General features: G+C 43.6%; 1 protein-coding gene across 2 annotated transcripts in view; it reads right to left on the minus strand.

Annotated features, from left to right (window-relative positions):
- LOC137344482 (kinesin-1 heavy chain) overlaps positions 1-16,599 on the minus strand; it is a 123,380-nt gene that overhangs the window by 47,408 nt on the left and 59,373 nt on the right. For both annotated transcript variants that reach the window (XM_068007481.1, XM_068007477.1), the window contains exons 8-10: positions 8,797-8,921; positions 6,339-6,443; positions 5,921-6,066 (exon numbers count right to left, since the gene is read on the minus strand). In XM_068007481.1, coding sequence (XP_067863582.1) covers positions 5,921-6,066; positions 6,339-6,443; positions 8,797-8,921 — 376 coding nt within the window. The remainder of the gene's footprint in view (positions 1-5,920; positions 6,067-6,338; positions 6,444-8,796; positions 8,922-16,599) is intronic.

Genomic DNA, 16,599 nt, shown 5'->3' on the forward strand with positions numbered 1-16,599 from the left:
CAAAATTGTATTCCAGCACAATCTGTAACCTCATGGCCCGGCATATTCCTCACTCTACCATTACCAACAAGCCAGGGGATCAACCCTGGTTCAATGAGTGTAGAAGAGCATGCCAGGAGCAGCACCAGGTGTACCTAAAAATGAGGTGCCAACCTGGTGAAGCTACAACTCAGGACTACCTGCATGCTAAACAGCGGAAGCAATATGCGATAGACAGAGCTAAGCAATTCCACAACCAACGGATCAGATCAAAGCTCTGCAGTCCTGCCACATCCAGTCGTGAATGGTGGTGGACAATTAAACAACTAACGGGAGGAGAAGGCTCTGTCCTCAATGATGGCAGAGTCCAGCACGTGAGTGAAAAAGACAAGGCTGAAGCGTTTGCAACCATCTTCAGCCAGAAGTGCCGAGTAGATGATACATCTCGGCCTCCTCCCGATATCCTCGCCTTCACAGAAGCCAGTCTTCAGCCAATTGGATTCACTTCATGTGATATCAAGAAACGGCTGAGTGCACTGGATACAGAAAAAGGCTATGGGCCCCGACAACATCCCGGCTATAGTGCTGAAGAATTGTGCTCCAGAACTAGCTGCGCCTCTAGCCAAGCTGTTCCAGTACAGCTACAACACTGGCATCTACCAGACAATGTGGAAAATTGCCCAGGTATGTCCTGTCCACAAAAAGCAGGACAAATCCAATCCGGCCAATTACTGCCCCATCAGTCTACTCTCAATCATCAAAGTGATGGAAGGTGTCGTCGACAGTGCTATCAAGCGGCACTTACTCACCAATAACCTGCTCACCGATGCTCAGTTTGGGTTCTGCCAGGACCACTCGGCTCCAGACCTCATTACAGCCTTGGTCCAAACATGGACAAAAGAGCTGAATTCCAGAGGTGAGGTGAGAGTGACTGCCCTTGACATCAAGGCAGCATTTGACCGAGTGTGGCACCAAGGAGCCCAAGTAAAATTGAAGTCAATGGGAATCAGGGGGAAAACTCTCCAGTGGCTGGAGTCATACCTAGCACAAAGGAAGATGGTAGTGGTTGCTGGAGACCAATCATCTCAGCCCCAGGAAATTGCTGCAGGAGTTCCTCACGGCAGTGTCTTAGGCCCAACCATCTTCAGCTGTTTCATCAATGACCTTCCCTCCATCATAAGGTCAGAAATGGGGATGTTCACTGATGATTGCACAGTGTTCAGTTCCATTCGCAACCCCTCAGATAATGAAGCAGTCCGTGCCCGCATACAGCAAGACCTGGACAACATCCAGGCTTGGGCTGATAAGTGGCAAGTAACATTCGCGCCAGACAAGTGCCAGGCAATGACTACCTCCAACAAGAGAGGGTCCAGCCACCTCCCCTTGACATTCAATGGCATTACCATCGCCGAATCCCCCACCATCAACATCCTGGGGGTCACCATTGACCAGAAACTTAACTGGACCAGCCATATAAATACTGTGGCTACAAGAGCAGGTCAGAGGCTGGGTATTCTGTGGCGAGTGACTCACCTCCTGACTCTTCAAAGCCTTTCCACCATCTGCAAGGTACAAGTCAGGAGTGTGATGGAATACTCTCCACTTGCCTGGATGAGTGCAGCTCCAACGACACTCAAGAAGCTTGACACCATCCAGGACAAAGCAGCCCGCTTGATTGGCACCCCATCCACCACCCTAAACATTCACTCCCTTCACCACCGGCGCACTGTGGCTGCAATGTGTACCATCCACAGGATGCACTGCAGCAACTCGCCAAGGCTTCTTCAACAGCACCTGCACCACCTGGAACAACAAGAGCCGCAGGCACATGGGACCACCACCTGCACATTCCCCTCCAAGTCACACACCATCGCGACTTGGAAATATATCGCCGTTCCTTCATCGTCGCTGGGTCAAAATCCTGGAACTCCCTAACAGCACTGTGGGAGAACCTTCACCACAAGACTGCAGCAGTTCAAGGAGGCAGCTCACCACCATCTTCTCAAGGGCAATTGGGGATGGGCAATAAATGCTGGCCTCGCCAGCGACGCCCAGATCCCATGAACGAATAAAAAAAAATGGACAGTTTTGTGCCGTGAACTTGCTGCTTTTAAAACAGTGGCAAGAACGCGAGTCAAGTTTGGAATTCATAGGCCCCCAATTAGTAATTTGATATTGTTAAGAACTCAAGACCATCAACACAGATTATAAGAGTTAAAAACGCATTTAACGGAAAACAGATTTTAAAGTGGCAATTCAGCAAGTTGAGCCATACAGATCAAGAATGTACTCATTCATCTGCTGATCACAACTGGATTAGAGTAAGGACTCAACAATTGGTCTCAGTTCGCCCTATAATGTGGAGGAAGGAAAAAGAATATCAGCCAGGGTTCCCATTCCTGATGTCTATCTGCTACCCCTGCTGGAAGTGTGCATGTACAGCCATCACACATTGGACAAGATTTGGCTCAGCTATGATGATGGCTACCAGTCAACCATCCTGCTATAAAGGCTCATAATCTCAATACGTGGGTTGTATTCCCTGGAATTTAGAAGATTAAGGGGTGATTTGATCAAAATTTTCAAGATATTAAGGGGAACGGATAGGGTAGATAGCGAGAAACTATTTCCGCTGGTTGGGGTGTCTAGTACTAGGGGACATAGCCTAAAAATTAGAGCCAGGGCTTTCAGGAGTGAAGTTAGGAAACATTTCTGCACACAAAGGGTGGTAGAAGTTTGGAACTCTCTTCCGCAAACGGCAGTTGTTGCTAGCTCAATTGTTAATTTTAAATCTGAGATTGATAGATTTTTGTTAACCAAATGTATTAAGGGATATGGGACTAAGGAGTTTGGTCACAGATCAACAATGATCTCATTGAATGGTGGGGCAGGCTTGAGGGGCTAAATAGCCGACTCCTGGTCCTATCTTTCTATGTTCCTCACCACCCTCCTGAATTATTTATTGGATTTATTAGTGACTGCCTTATATTTATGGCCCCTAGTTTTAGTCTCCTCCTCAAGTGAAAACATCTTCTGTATGTCTACCCTATCAAATCCTTTCATAATCTTAAAGACCTGTGTCAGGTCACCTCAGACCTCTATCAGTTCATCTGAATGCTCCTCGAGTAAAGCTCCCTCTACACTGTCCCATCAAGCAGAGCCACAGCAGGTACAGCACAGGTTAGATAAAGAGTAAAGCTCTTTCCATAGCACAATCTCAACACAGATATTGCTCGGTAGGACCCGATGGCCTACATCCTGGGGTTCTAAAAGAGGTGGCTGCAGAGATAGCAGATGCATTGGTTATGATCTTCCAAAATTCTTTAGATTCTGGAACAGTCCCAGTGGACTGGAAGGTAGCAAATGTTACCCTGCTATTCAAGAAGGGAGGGAGAGAGAAAACAGGAAACTACAGGCCAGTTAGCCTGACATCAGTCGTCAGGAAAATGCTGGAATCCAGTATTAAGGAAGTGGTAACAGGGCACTTAGAAAATCAGAATATGATTCGGCAGAGTCAACATGGTTTTATGAAAGGGAAATCATGTTTGACAATTTTTTTTTGAGGATGTAACTAGCAGGGTAGATAAAAGGGAACCAGTGGATGTTGTATATTTGGATTTTCAAAAGGCATTCGATAAAATGCCATATAAAAGGTTGTTACACAAGGTAAGGGCTCATGGGGTTGGGGTAATATATTAGCATGGATAGAGGATTGGCCATCAGACAGAAAACAGTAGGAATAAACGGGTCATTCTCAGGTTGGCAGGCTGTAACTAGTAGGGTGCCGCAAGGATCAGTGCTTGGGCCTCAGCTATTTACAATCTATATTAATGACTTAGATGAAGGGACCGAGTGTAATGTATCCAAGTTTGCTGACGATACAAAGCTAGGTAGGAAAGTATGCTGTGAGGAGGACACAAAGAGTCTGCAAAGGGATATGGACAGATTAAGTAAGTGGACAAGAAGGTGGCAGATGGAGTATAATGGGGGAAATGTGAGGTTATTCACTTTGGTAGGAAGAATAGAAAAACAAAATATTTTTTAAATGGTGAGAAACTATTAAATGTTGGTGTTCAGAGAGACTTGGGTGTCCTCGTACAAGAAACACAAAAAGTTAGTATGCAGGTACAGCAGGCAATTAGGAAAGAAAATGGCGTGTTGGCCTTTATTGCAAGGGGGTTGGAGTACAAAAGTAAGGAAGTCTTACGACAGTTGTACAGGGCTTTATAGTGAGACCTCACCTGGAGTACTGCATACAGTTTTGGTCTCCTTATCAAAGGAAGGATATACTTGCCTTGGAGGCGGTACAACTAAGGCTCACTAGATTGATTCCTGGGATGAGAAGGTTGTCCTATGTGGAGAGATTGAATAGAATGGGCCTATTCTCTCTGGAGTTTAGAAGAATGAGGTAATCTAATTGAAACATTTAAGATTATTAGGGTGCTTGACAGGGAAGGTGCTGAGAGATTGTTTCCCCTGGCTAGAGAGTCTAGAACTAGGGGGCATAGTTGCAGGATAAGAGGTCGGCCATTCAAGACTGAGATGAGGAGCAATATCTTCACGCAGAGGGTTGTGAATCTTTGGAATTCACTAACCCAGAGGGCTGTGGATGCTGAGTCACTGAATATATTGAAGGCTGAGATGGATAAATTTGTGGACTCTAGGGGAAATTGAGGGATATGGGGATCAGGCAGGAAAGTGGAGTTGAGGTCGAAGATCGGTCATGATCTGATTGAATGGCAGCACAGGCTCAAGGGGCCGTATGGCCTTCTCCTGCTCCTACTTCTTATGTTCTAGGTACATACTATATTCTGCAATATGATACTGCAAATACTTTTTTTGGAAGGTATTTATAAATGGTAAAGAAACACTGTCCACAAGTGGTTTCTGATGCTACTAAATTTACTGTGGACTCAAGATGCATTCTTGTACTCCCAATGCATAGACACATTGATACCACACAGAGTTACCCACCAGGTCATAGGGAACTAGAGACTGGCCTTCAGCCTCTGGGATCTGATTTAACCTTCAGCAGTCTTAACCCTGCTCTCTAGAATTCTCTCCCTAAACTCTTCTGCCTTCTTACTCTCTCCCCACCATCACTCTTTTGCTACTGCTTGGTTACCCTATTCTCCTCAGGACGTTTCCTGCATTAAAAGCACTATATAAATATAAATCCAGCCCAAACTGATGCGATGAAGTTTTCCTCTATCTACTGGCTGTGAGGGTCCTGTGTGAAATTGAGCTCATAGGTGGCAGGAGCCAATAGCACAGATCTGATCCTAATGTGGCACTAGTTGGGATTAAGGCTGGAGGGTCAGTAACCAGAGGGGACAGATTTAAAATAAGTGGGGAAAAAAGCCAGGGGGACAAGATGAGGAGGCATTTTTTCTTTTAAACGCAGCGAGTTATTATGATCTGGAATGCACTGCCTGAATGGGTGGTGAAAGTAGGTTCAATAGTCGATACCTGGACAAGGTAACAGAGGGCGACAGATCCCCTGCTGGGAAACATAATTCAGCAAAGAGTCAACAGCTTCAGGAGAGGATGAGATGGAAGGGGAGAAAAATGGCAAAAAAGTGAGTTTCAGTTTTGACCCTTAGAATAAAATTAGTCTGCCTATTTCTACAATTCTATTGAAAGTTACTATATAAATCACATTTTATTTTCAGCTTTGCAATGAGACTCAGGGAAGTTCTCCTTAAACTGTTATACATTTTTAAAAAAAGAGAATTGTAAAAGATGGACACAGCAGAATATTTTTATCTAAGCAAACAAAATCTTGAAAGATCCCTGTGGTTTTAAAATCAACTGTAACAAGGAAATAACCTAGCATGAATACAGGATACCCCCTTACTGGTACAGGACTCTTCCAGGATACTACCTTCTACCTCTGCAAAAAAAAACATTTATAATAATTTCTAAAATACAGTTTACTTACCTCTGACCAAACATCAGTGTAGTTTTAGTCTCTGCTTCATTGTAGGATGATGGAGAGCAGCAAATAACTATTGTGGTTCGGCAATTACCACCCAGTGAATCCTGTAAAATTCTGGTCATTTTGCTGTCACGGTATGGTACATACGTCTAAAAGAACAACCAAGGTTTTAAAAACATACTTTATGTACAAATCTATGTTTACTTTTCTATGCCCATCAGATTCTTCTTCAATAGCAACTTGCATTCATATAGCACTTTTGACATTGAAAACATCTCGAGGCACTTCACAGGAAAATAAAAAGAGGAACAGACACCTGCATGTAAGGTGTTACAGCCTGTTTAGTTAAGTTTCAAAGGCATGCACAGGAAAAAACCTTGTTCTCACAACATTTACCAAACAGTTCACGTTCAATACTCACACTTGATTCTGCTAGAGAAGCAATGACATTCCCCAATGCTGACAGAGACTTGTTGATATTCTTAGCTTCATCTAGTACAGACCCTTCTGCTCCAGTTTTACTGACCTAAATGGGGAATTTTTTTCAACAACAAAAAAGTACAATGATTGAGTTTTTAAAAATAGTTTCCCCATTCTTTCACATTACTTCAGGGATCTTGGTGTGCAAGTTCACAGATCCCTGAAGGCGGCGGAACAGGTAGATAAGGTGGTAAAGAAGGCATATGGGATACTTGCCTTTATTAGCCGAGGCATAGAATATAAGAGCAAGGAGGTTATGATGGAGCTGTATAAAACACTGGTTAGGCCACAGCTGGAGTACTGTGTGCAGTTCTGGTCGCCACACTACAGGAAGGATGTGATCGCTTTGGAGAGGGTGCAGAGGAGATTCACCAGGATGTTACCAGGGCTGGAGCGCTTCAGCTATGAAGAGAGACTGGGAAGATTGGGTTTGTTTTCCTTGGAGCAGAGGAGGCTGAGGGGGGACACGATTGAGGTGTACAAAATTATGAGGGGCACAGATAGGATGGATACGAAGGAGCTTTTTCCCTTCGTTGAGGGTTCTATAACAAGGGGACATAGATTCAAGGTAATAGGCGGGAGGTTTAGAGGGGATTTGAGAAAGAACTTTTTCACCCAGAGGGTGGTTGGAGTCTGGAACTCACTGCCTGAAAGGGTTGTGGAGGCAGGAACCCTCACAACATTCAAGAAGCATTTGGATGAGCACTTGAAATGCCATAGCATACAAGGCTACGGACCAAATGCTGGAATATGGGATTAGAGTAGACAGGGCTGATGGCCGGCGTGGACACGATGGGCCGAAGGGCCTCTATCCGTGCTGTATAACTCTATGACTCTATTACTACCACACATCATTAAATCAGAAGGGCAAGTCAGTTCAAACCAAAACCTTTGACAAACAATGTTGCTTATGAACAAGTAAATGAACAAGAGCAAATCCCATTCACTCCCCCTTCCACAAACAAGGCAAGGGAGTTTAAGTGAAAGGCACCTCATAGGATTTGAACAATCAACTTCATGTTTAGGGGCCAACTTCAGTTGTTTCTTTATTCTTGGCTTGTGAGCATTGCTGGCAAGGCCACCATTTATTACCCATCCCTAGTTTCCCTTAGAAGGTGGCGGTGGGCTTTCTTGAACCCCACAGTCCACATAGTGACTGTGAGCTTCCACAATGCTGCAGTGGTTTGATACAAATGAATGGCTTGTTAAGCCACTTCAGAGGGCAGCTTAGAGTCAACCACAGTGTGGGACTGGAGTCACAAATTGGCCTGACCGGGGAAGGACAGCTGGGCTTTTCACAACAATCCGATGGCTTCATGGTCATTTAAAAAAAAAACTGATATCAGCTTTTTTATTTCCAGATTTTAACTGAATTCAAATTCCCAAACTGCCATGGTGGAATTTGAACTCACGTTCTCTGAATTATTACTCCAGGTCTCTGGAATACAATAACATAACCTCTACAGTCACAAAAACTGTGTGAAAGTCACACTTCAATCTATTTCAAGAAATATGTTTTTTTAGTGTTGCAGCCTCCCTTTCGAAAGGCAATCAATACATCTATGAATCAAATTGCCAAAAAGGCTAACAGCACTTTAATACATTTGCGGAACAGTGCCAGGAACTGTATAATGATGCAAATTCACTTCAGTTAGAAGCTTTGGCAGACAGGGAAGATCATTGTGCTGTCTAGTTTGGATTTATTTTTAGTTTAGAGGACAACAGGAAATGAATTATCTAACTGTTGTCCTCTCCTAGCTTTGTGTTAACCAGTCCTATTACAGAGCATGCCCAATCTGATTTAAGAGCATCAAATGAAATATTATCTTACCTCTTTCAGATGCTCCCTAACTTGTTGTGCAAATCTAGCTTTACATTAAGACCTGCTGTAGCACCCTGTTCCCTATATCTCAGTGTCCTCTCAAAGTTAAGCCTCCATTAAGCCAAGTTGGCTAAACCCTCTTTTTTAAAAAAAAAATGGCACATAGACATCCTCATTTGATTGCTACTGGTTTGTTATCTCTCAGATGCTTGTGACTCACAACATGACATGGCATTGGACATGACTTGGCACTAATTAGCTTTGTTCCTAAAATGTTTGTTAGAACCTTGTATTATGCAAATAAGAGCTGAAACATTAGCAAATTGAGAGAAATATTACAGGAATGTGTTTTAAGTTTTGACCAAAACTAAGACTTGCCACACTTTGGGGGTCAATTTCAGCCTGAAGGTGCTAAGATTTTCATGAAAAAAATTAAGCTTAGAGCATCTAAGGCATATTTCTCATACTATTGATCTAGAGATCACAGAATCTTTATCTCAAAGTAGCTGGGTGATTAACACTTTTTTTAAAAAACAAAAAAAGGTACAGCACTGTAAAAGAACATGTTTAATCATACCTTCTCACTACCTGCCAAATCAACCAGATAAAGCTTGCCATTCAGCTTCTGCTCTGTTGCAGTGTTCTCTTGTTTGACATTAATAAGGAAGATACTGTGGCTACGTGAGCTGTGTTCATTCATATCTGAAACAGACAACAGACGCTACTGATCAGAGGTTGGACAAACTGCACATTTTTAATGTAACAATTACAGGGTAGCCTAGTTTCTCTTCCCCACTCAGTCCCCTATTTTTCAGGACTGTTGTACACCCAGTGAGTGAACAGTTACGGTACAGCCCAAGATTGATTTTTTTGTTTAGCAGTCAGTGTAATGCTGGAAGCTTTAAGTTTTATTTCCCCCCTCCACACACACCAAGTTCCTGATCATGGATCATAGAAGCTACCATACTAAGAGCATTCATTCCACAGGGAAAAGGAAGAGTCACTGCCCCCCTTTCAGAGCCCTGGCACTGCTAGCCCTAACCCAAAGTATGCTAAACTTACTGGCTTCAGGTGATGCATAATACAAGATCAATAGAAAATAGGGTGGGAGGAAGAGAAAACAGGATATCTCTCCTTCAGCACTGCAGATGTAATTTTGCAAAGTATGTAAATTCTATTTACAAATCTACAGAATTTTCATGCAGCCACAGATACACTGATCAGAGAGAGAATGGTTTTAATTACTTGCAAACTGCTTAATAGAAAATGGTTGAATGATCAGTAAGAAGATGCAGAGAGACTAAAAGGACTAAAGGATATGCAAGTTGTGTTGGTGATGGGGGAGAATATCAAGTTTAGTGAAAATCTAATAAAATATTTGATTAGGTGTCAATGACTATACAAAAACTGTTTACAGGTGCATTGATCAGAGATCAAAAATCATCTTCTATAGGAACAGGAGTAGGCCAGTCAGCCTCTTGAGCCTGTTCCGCCATTCAATGAGATCATGGCTGATCTGTATCCTAACTCCATATCCCTTAATACACTTAGCTAGCAAAAATCTACCGATCTCGGATTCAAAATTATTAACTGTGCTAGCATCTGTTGCTTTTTGTGGGAGAGTGTTCCACACTTCTACCACCCTTTGCATGAAGAAGTGCTTCCTAACATCTCTCCTGAATGGCCTGGCTCTGATTTTAAGGTTATGTCCCTTTGTCCTAGACTCCCCCACCAATGGAAAAAGTTTCTCTCTATCTACCCTATCAATTCCTTTCAAAATCCCAAAAATCTCAATCAAATCACCCCTTTACCTGCTATATTCCAGGGAACACAAGCCAAGTTTGTGTAATCTCTCCTCATAATCTAACCCTTGGAGCCCTGATATCATTCTGGTGAATCTGAGCTGTACTCCTTCCAAGGCCAATATATCCTTTCTACAGTGTGGTGCCCAGAACTGTACACAATACTCCTAGATGTGGTCTAACTAGGGCTTTATATAGCTATAGCAAAGCTTCCTCCCCTTTATATTTTAGCCCTCTAGTTATAGAGGCTAACATTCCATTATTCTTTTTGATTATTTTTTGTACTTTACTATATTTTAGTGATCCGTGAACATGGTCCCCTAAATCTCTTTGGACCTCTGCTGTTCCTAACTTTTCACCATTTAAAAAAATATTTGGATCTATCTATAACCCTCTTTCAAAGCTCAGATTTAGCTATAGCATAAGTGGAGACTTGAGATTTGCTGCACATTTCCTGCCAACACAGCCTCCAGTCACTCATACTACATGTGACATAAGGTAGCCACTGAGCAGTTCAGCAGAGAAGACACAAATTGAAAGTTTCTCTTCTGCTCATTTCCTAGTCCTTCAATTGTCATTTACCTCCTGCTGGTTTATCATGTTCATTGATATTAAACATTTTCTCTGACCATTTTTCACACATTCCCAACATCCCAAGTTATATTGGATTTCAGAGCGCTGAGAACAGCTGAGAGGAGCGGATCGGAGCAGAGGGAGCATCGCATAAAAAGGCGGGATTTCAGAGAACAGCTGAGAGGAGCGGATCGGAGCAGAGGGAGCATCGCATAAAAAGGCGGGATTTCAGAGCGCTGAGAACTGCTGAGAGGAGCGGATCGGAGCGGAGGGAGCTGCGACGGAGTTCGAAGTGACGTCAGGAATCAGAAAGGGACGCGACACAGAGGAGGCACCTGATTGGTGAGTAGGTTCAGGTGAGTATTTCTACTTTTATACAGCAACTAAAGTAAAAAAGAAGGAAAGAAAAACTACTTCCCACTCCCTTTAAGGAGTAAACTCCTTAAAGGGAGTGGGAAGTAGTTTTTCTTTCCTTCTTTTTTCTCTTGACATTGTAGTTGTTGTTAAGCTAACTTAAGGGTTAAGTCATGGCAGGAGATCCCAGAGCCGTGTCATGTTCCTCTTGTGGGATGTGGGAATTCAGGGATCCTTCCCGTGTCCCTGATTCCTTCACCTGCGGGAAGTGTGTCCAGCTGCAGCTACTGTTTGACCGCTTGACGGCTCTGGAGCTGTGGATGGACTCACTTTGGAGCATCCGCGATGCTGAGAAAGTCGTGGATAGCACGTTCAGTGAGTTGGTCACACCACAGATAAAAATTACTGAGGGAGATAATGAATGGGTGACCAACAGACAGAGGAAGAGTAGGAAGGCAGTGCAGGGGTCCCCTGCGGTCATCTCCCTCCAAAACAGATATACCGTTTTGGATACTGTTGGGGGAGATGGCTCACCAGGGGAAGGTGGCAGTGGCCAGGTTCATGGCACCGTGGCTGGCTCTGCTGCACAGGAGGGCAGGAAAAAGAGTGGCAGAGCTATAGTGATAGGGGACTCGATTGTAAGGGGAATAGACAGGCGTTTCTGCGGACGCAACAGAGACTCCAGGATGGTATGTTGCCTCCCTGGTGCAAGGGTCAGGGATGTCTCGGAGCGGCTGCAGGACATTCTGGAGGGGGAGGGTGAACAGCCAGTTGTCGTGGTGCATATAGGCACCAACGATATAGGTAAAAAACAGGATGAGGTCCTACAAGCTGAATTTAGGGAGTTAGGAGTTAAACTAAAGAGTAGGACCTCAAGGGTAGTAATCTCAGGATTGCAACCAGTGCCACGGGCTAGTCAGAGTAGGAATGACAGGATAGATAGGATGAATACGTGGCTTGAGAGATAGTGCAAGAGGGAGGGATTCAAATTCCTGGGCCATTGGAACTGGTTCTGGGGGAGGTGGGACCAGTACAAATTGGACGGTCTGCATCTGGGCAGGACTGGAACCAATGTCCAAGGGGGAGTGTTTGCTAGAGCTGTTGGGGAGGGTTTAAACTAATGTGGCAGGGGGATGGGAACCGACGCAGGAAGTCAGTGGGAAGTAAAGTGGTGTCAGAAACAAAAGTCAGTAAGGGAGAGTGTACAGAACATGACCGGACAGATGGTCTGAGAAAGCAGGGCAAAGACCAAGGGAAGTCTAGATTAAACTGCATTTATTTCAATGCAAGTAGTCTGATGGGCAAGGCAGATGAACTCAGGGCATGGATGGGTACATGGGACTGGGATGTTATAGCTATTACTGAAACATGGCTAAGGGAGGGGCAGGACTGGCAGCTCAATGTTCCAGGGTACAGATGCTACAGGAAAGATAGAGCAGGAGGTAAGAGAGGAGGGGGAGTTGCGTTCTTGATTAGGGAGAACATCACGGCAGTAGTGAGAGGGGATATATCCGAGGGTTCGCCCACTGAGTCTATATGGGTAGAACTGAAAAATAAGAAGGGAGAGATCACTTTGATAGGATTGTACTACAGACCCCCAAATAGTAAATGGGAAATTGAGGAGCAAATATGTAAGGAGATTACAGACAGCTGCAAGAAAAATAGGGTGGTAATAGTAGGGGACTTTAACTTTCCCAACATTGACTGGGACAGCCATAGCATTAGGGACTTGGATGGAGAGAAATTTGTTGAGTGTATTCAGGAGGAATTTCTCATTCAGTATGTGGATGGCCCGACTAGAGAGGGGGCAAAACTTGACGACCTCTTGGGAAATAAGGAAGGGCAGGTGATACAAGTGTTAGTGAGGGATCACTTTGGGACTAGTGATCATAATTCCATTAGTTTTAAGATAGCTATGGAGAAGGATAGGTCTGGCCCAAAAGTTAAAATTCTAAATTGGGGAAAGGCCAATTTTGATGGTATTAGACATGAACTTTCAGAAGTTGATTGGGAGAGTCTGTTGGCAGGCAAAGGGACGTCTGCTAAGTGGGAGGCTTTCAAAAGTGTGTTAACCAGGGTTCAGGGTAAGCACATTCCTTATAAAGTGAAAGGCAAGGCTGGTAGAAGTAGGGAACCTTGGATGACTCGGGAGATTGAGGCCCTAGTCAAAAAGAAGAAGGAGGCATATGACATGCATAGGCAGCTGGGATCAAGTGGATCCCTTGAAGAGTATAGAGATTGCTGGAGTAGAGTTGAGAGAAATCAGGAGGGCAAAAAGGGGACATGAGATTGCTTTGGCAGATAAGGCAAAGGAGAATCCAAAGAGCTTCTACAAATACATAAAGGGCAAAAGAGTAACTAGGGAGAGAGTAGGGCCTCTTAATGATCAACAAGGTCATCTATGTGCGGAACCACAAGAGATGGGTGAGATCCTGAATGAATATTTCACATCGGTATTTACGGTTGAGAAAGGCATGGATGTTAGGGAACTTGGGGAAATAAATAGCGATGTCTTGAGAAGTGTAAATATTACAGAGAGGGAGGTGCTGGAAGTCTTAACGCGCATCAAGGTAGATAAATCTCCGGGACCTGATGAAATGTATCCCAGGACGTTATGGGAGGTTAGGGAGGAAATTGCGGGTCCCCTAGCAGAGATATTTGAATCATCGACAACTACAGGTGAGGTGCCTGAAGATTGGAGGGTAGCAAATGTTGTGCCTTTGTTTAAGAAGGGCGGCAGGGAAAAGCCTGGGAACTACAGACCGGTGAGCCTGACATCTGTGGTGGGTAAGTTGTTGGAGGGTATCCTGAGGGACAGGATCTACAGGCATTTGGAGAGGCAGGGACTGATTAGGAACAGTCAGCATGGTTTTGTGAGAGGAAAATCATGTCTCACGAATTTGATTGAGTTTTTTGAAGGGGTAACCAAGAAGATAGATGAGGGCTGTGCAGTAGACGTGGTCTACATGGACTTCAGCAAAGCCTTTGACAAGGTACCGCATGGTAGGTTGTTACATAAGGTTAAATCTCATGGCATCAAAGGTGAGGTAGCCAATTGGATACAAAATTGGCTTGACGACAGAAGACAGAGGGTGGTTGTAGAGGGTTGTTTTTCAAACTGGAGGCCTGTGTCCAGCGGCGTGCCTCAGGGATCGGTGCTGGGTCCGCTGTTATTTGTTATTTATATTAATGATTTGGATGAGAATTTAGGAGGCATGGTTAGTAAGTTTGCAGATGACACCAAGATTGGTGGCATTGTGGACAGTGAAGAAGGTTATCTAGGATTGCAACGGGATCTTGATAAATTGGGCCAGTGGGCCGATGAATGGCAGATGGAGTTTAATTTAGATAAATGTGAGGTGATGCATTTTGGTAGATCGAATCGGGCCAGGACCTACTCCGTTAATGGTAGGGCGTTGGGGAGAGTTATAGAACAAAGAGATCTCGGAGTACAGGTTCATAGCTCCTTGAAAGTGGAGTCACAGGTGGATAGGGTGGTGAAGAAGGCATTCAGCATGCTTGGTTTCATTGGTCAGAACATTGAATACAGGAGTTGGGATGTCTTGTTGAAGTTGTACAGGACATTAGTAAGGCCACACTTGGAATACTGTGTACAGTTCTGGTCACCCTATTATAGAAAGGATATTATTAAACTAGAAAGAGTGCAGAAAAGATTTACTAGGATGCTACCGGGACTTGATGGTTTGACTTATAGGGAGAGGTTGGATAGACTGAGACTTTTTTCCCTGGAGAGTAGGAGGTTAAGGGGTGATCTTATAGAAGTCTATAAAATAATGAGGGGCATAGATAAGGTAGATCGTCAAAATCTTTTCCCAAAGGTAGGGGAGTCTATAACGAGGGGGCATAGATTTAAGGTGAGAGGGGAGAGATAAAAAAGGGTCCAGAGGGGCAATTTTTTCACTCAAAGGGTGGTGAGTGTCTGGAACGAGCTGCCAGAGGCAGTAGTAGAGGCGGGTACAATTTTGTCTTTTAAAAAGCATTTGGACAGTTACATGGGTAAGATGGGTATAGAGGGATATGGGCCAAGTGCAGGCAATTGGGTCTAGCTTCGTGTTATAAACTGGGCGACATGGACATGTTGGGCCGAAGGGCCTGTTTCCATGTTGTAACTTCTATGTTTCTATTCACCCTCTTCTCAGCCACAGAGCACAATGTACAAAGTACATTTTTCCCTCCACTCCTGATGGCACTGATTTTTGGTGAGGTGCAGGCAGTTCTCCAGTGCCTTGACCAAGTAGCCATTCTTCATATATGAAATACAAGTGTTAGCAAGTTATTTAATCTTAGGACATCACACTTAAGCCTGATACCACCATCACTGAAGGTCCACGTATGCGCTTTCCAGAAAGATCATAAAGGAAACCCTAGCACCATTTTCCTCCCTCCTAAGCATAGGGCCAACTAAGGCCAGCTGCAGCACCTCAACTGCTGCCTTAACAGATCAGCTAATGCAACACAGATTCAGGAACAAATCTGGACGTTCTCATCTGTGAGGCTCAGTGCCACACTACGTGGTGCATTTTTCAAAAACTGGTCTCCCATACTAAATTTCTTATCGGTTCGTCGCTACCAGCATACCCTTTCACCACAGATTTCTGGCCTAGTCATGAAGCAAACTGCTTCTGTGATAGTCAAATTACTATGCCTCTACAACATGAAATTAGATCATGAAAACAGACTTTGCCTGGAGATCTCATCAGCCAGTTCTGAATAGCATAACATTTGATGCAAATAATCTTTTGTCAACATACTGACCTCCTTGCAACATAACCCCATACAACCTTATTGAATTATCCCACATTTAGTTAAACGACATAAACATTAAGTGTGCGCTATTGATTGGAGATTTTGTTAAATCAATCCCATTTAGTGAGTCAGGCCTATATTTCATAATCATATATGTGGCCTGAAGTCAGTTTTTTGATAAACAACCAAACGCCAATCACGTGTTCCAAATTCCCCTTTGAACAGGCACCTTAATACAGCAAGGAAAATTTACTTCCTTCAAATATTTATGATGTTACCCTTGCTCCCTGGTAAAACACTTGACAGCCGAGCGCAACTTATTCTAAAGCAGAAAGCTGGCGCTGTTGGTCTTTAACCTTTAGTTTTAAAATAAAAACCTAGAGATCAATACAAAGTTAGCGCACTTCAAAATGTCATCACCAAAAAGCATGTAATTAACAAGACAATTGTGTTTCAAACACAGGTTCCTCCATAGTGCCTCTAATTGGCCTATCGTGCTGTGCTGGTACTAGCTTCACATTGTAGCCATCTACTCTAACCCCATTTCTCCGCTCTTTTGTCCATACCTTGTAATATTTTTCTTCCCAAGTACTCATCTTATAGCTACTTGTGGTAATATATTCCATATTCTAATTATCCTTTCCATGAAAAACAAATTGTCTAACCTCTCCCTTACACTTCTAGCACTACTTGTGAATTGATGTTTTTTTTTTGCAATTCACCAACCATGGAAATAATCTTTCCATCTCAAAAGATAACAGCATAGGTACATTAACCTGGTTTACATTAAAAAAGACACTTATTTAGAAAACAATAGGGCTTACAGGGCTTGTCAGTTGAGCCACGTATTCAATTTTATTGAAGACTTGATAAGATATGGTGAA

This window comes from Heptranchias perlo, chromosome 2 (genome assembly GCF_035084215.1).
Source record: "Heptranchias perlo isolate sHepPer1 chromosome 2, sHepPer1.hap1, whole genome shotgun sequence".
Lineage (NCBI taxonomy): Eukaryota > Metazoa > Chordata > Chondrichthyes > Hexanchiformes > Hexanchidae > Heptranchias > Heptranchias perlo.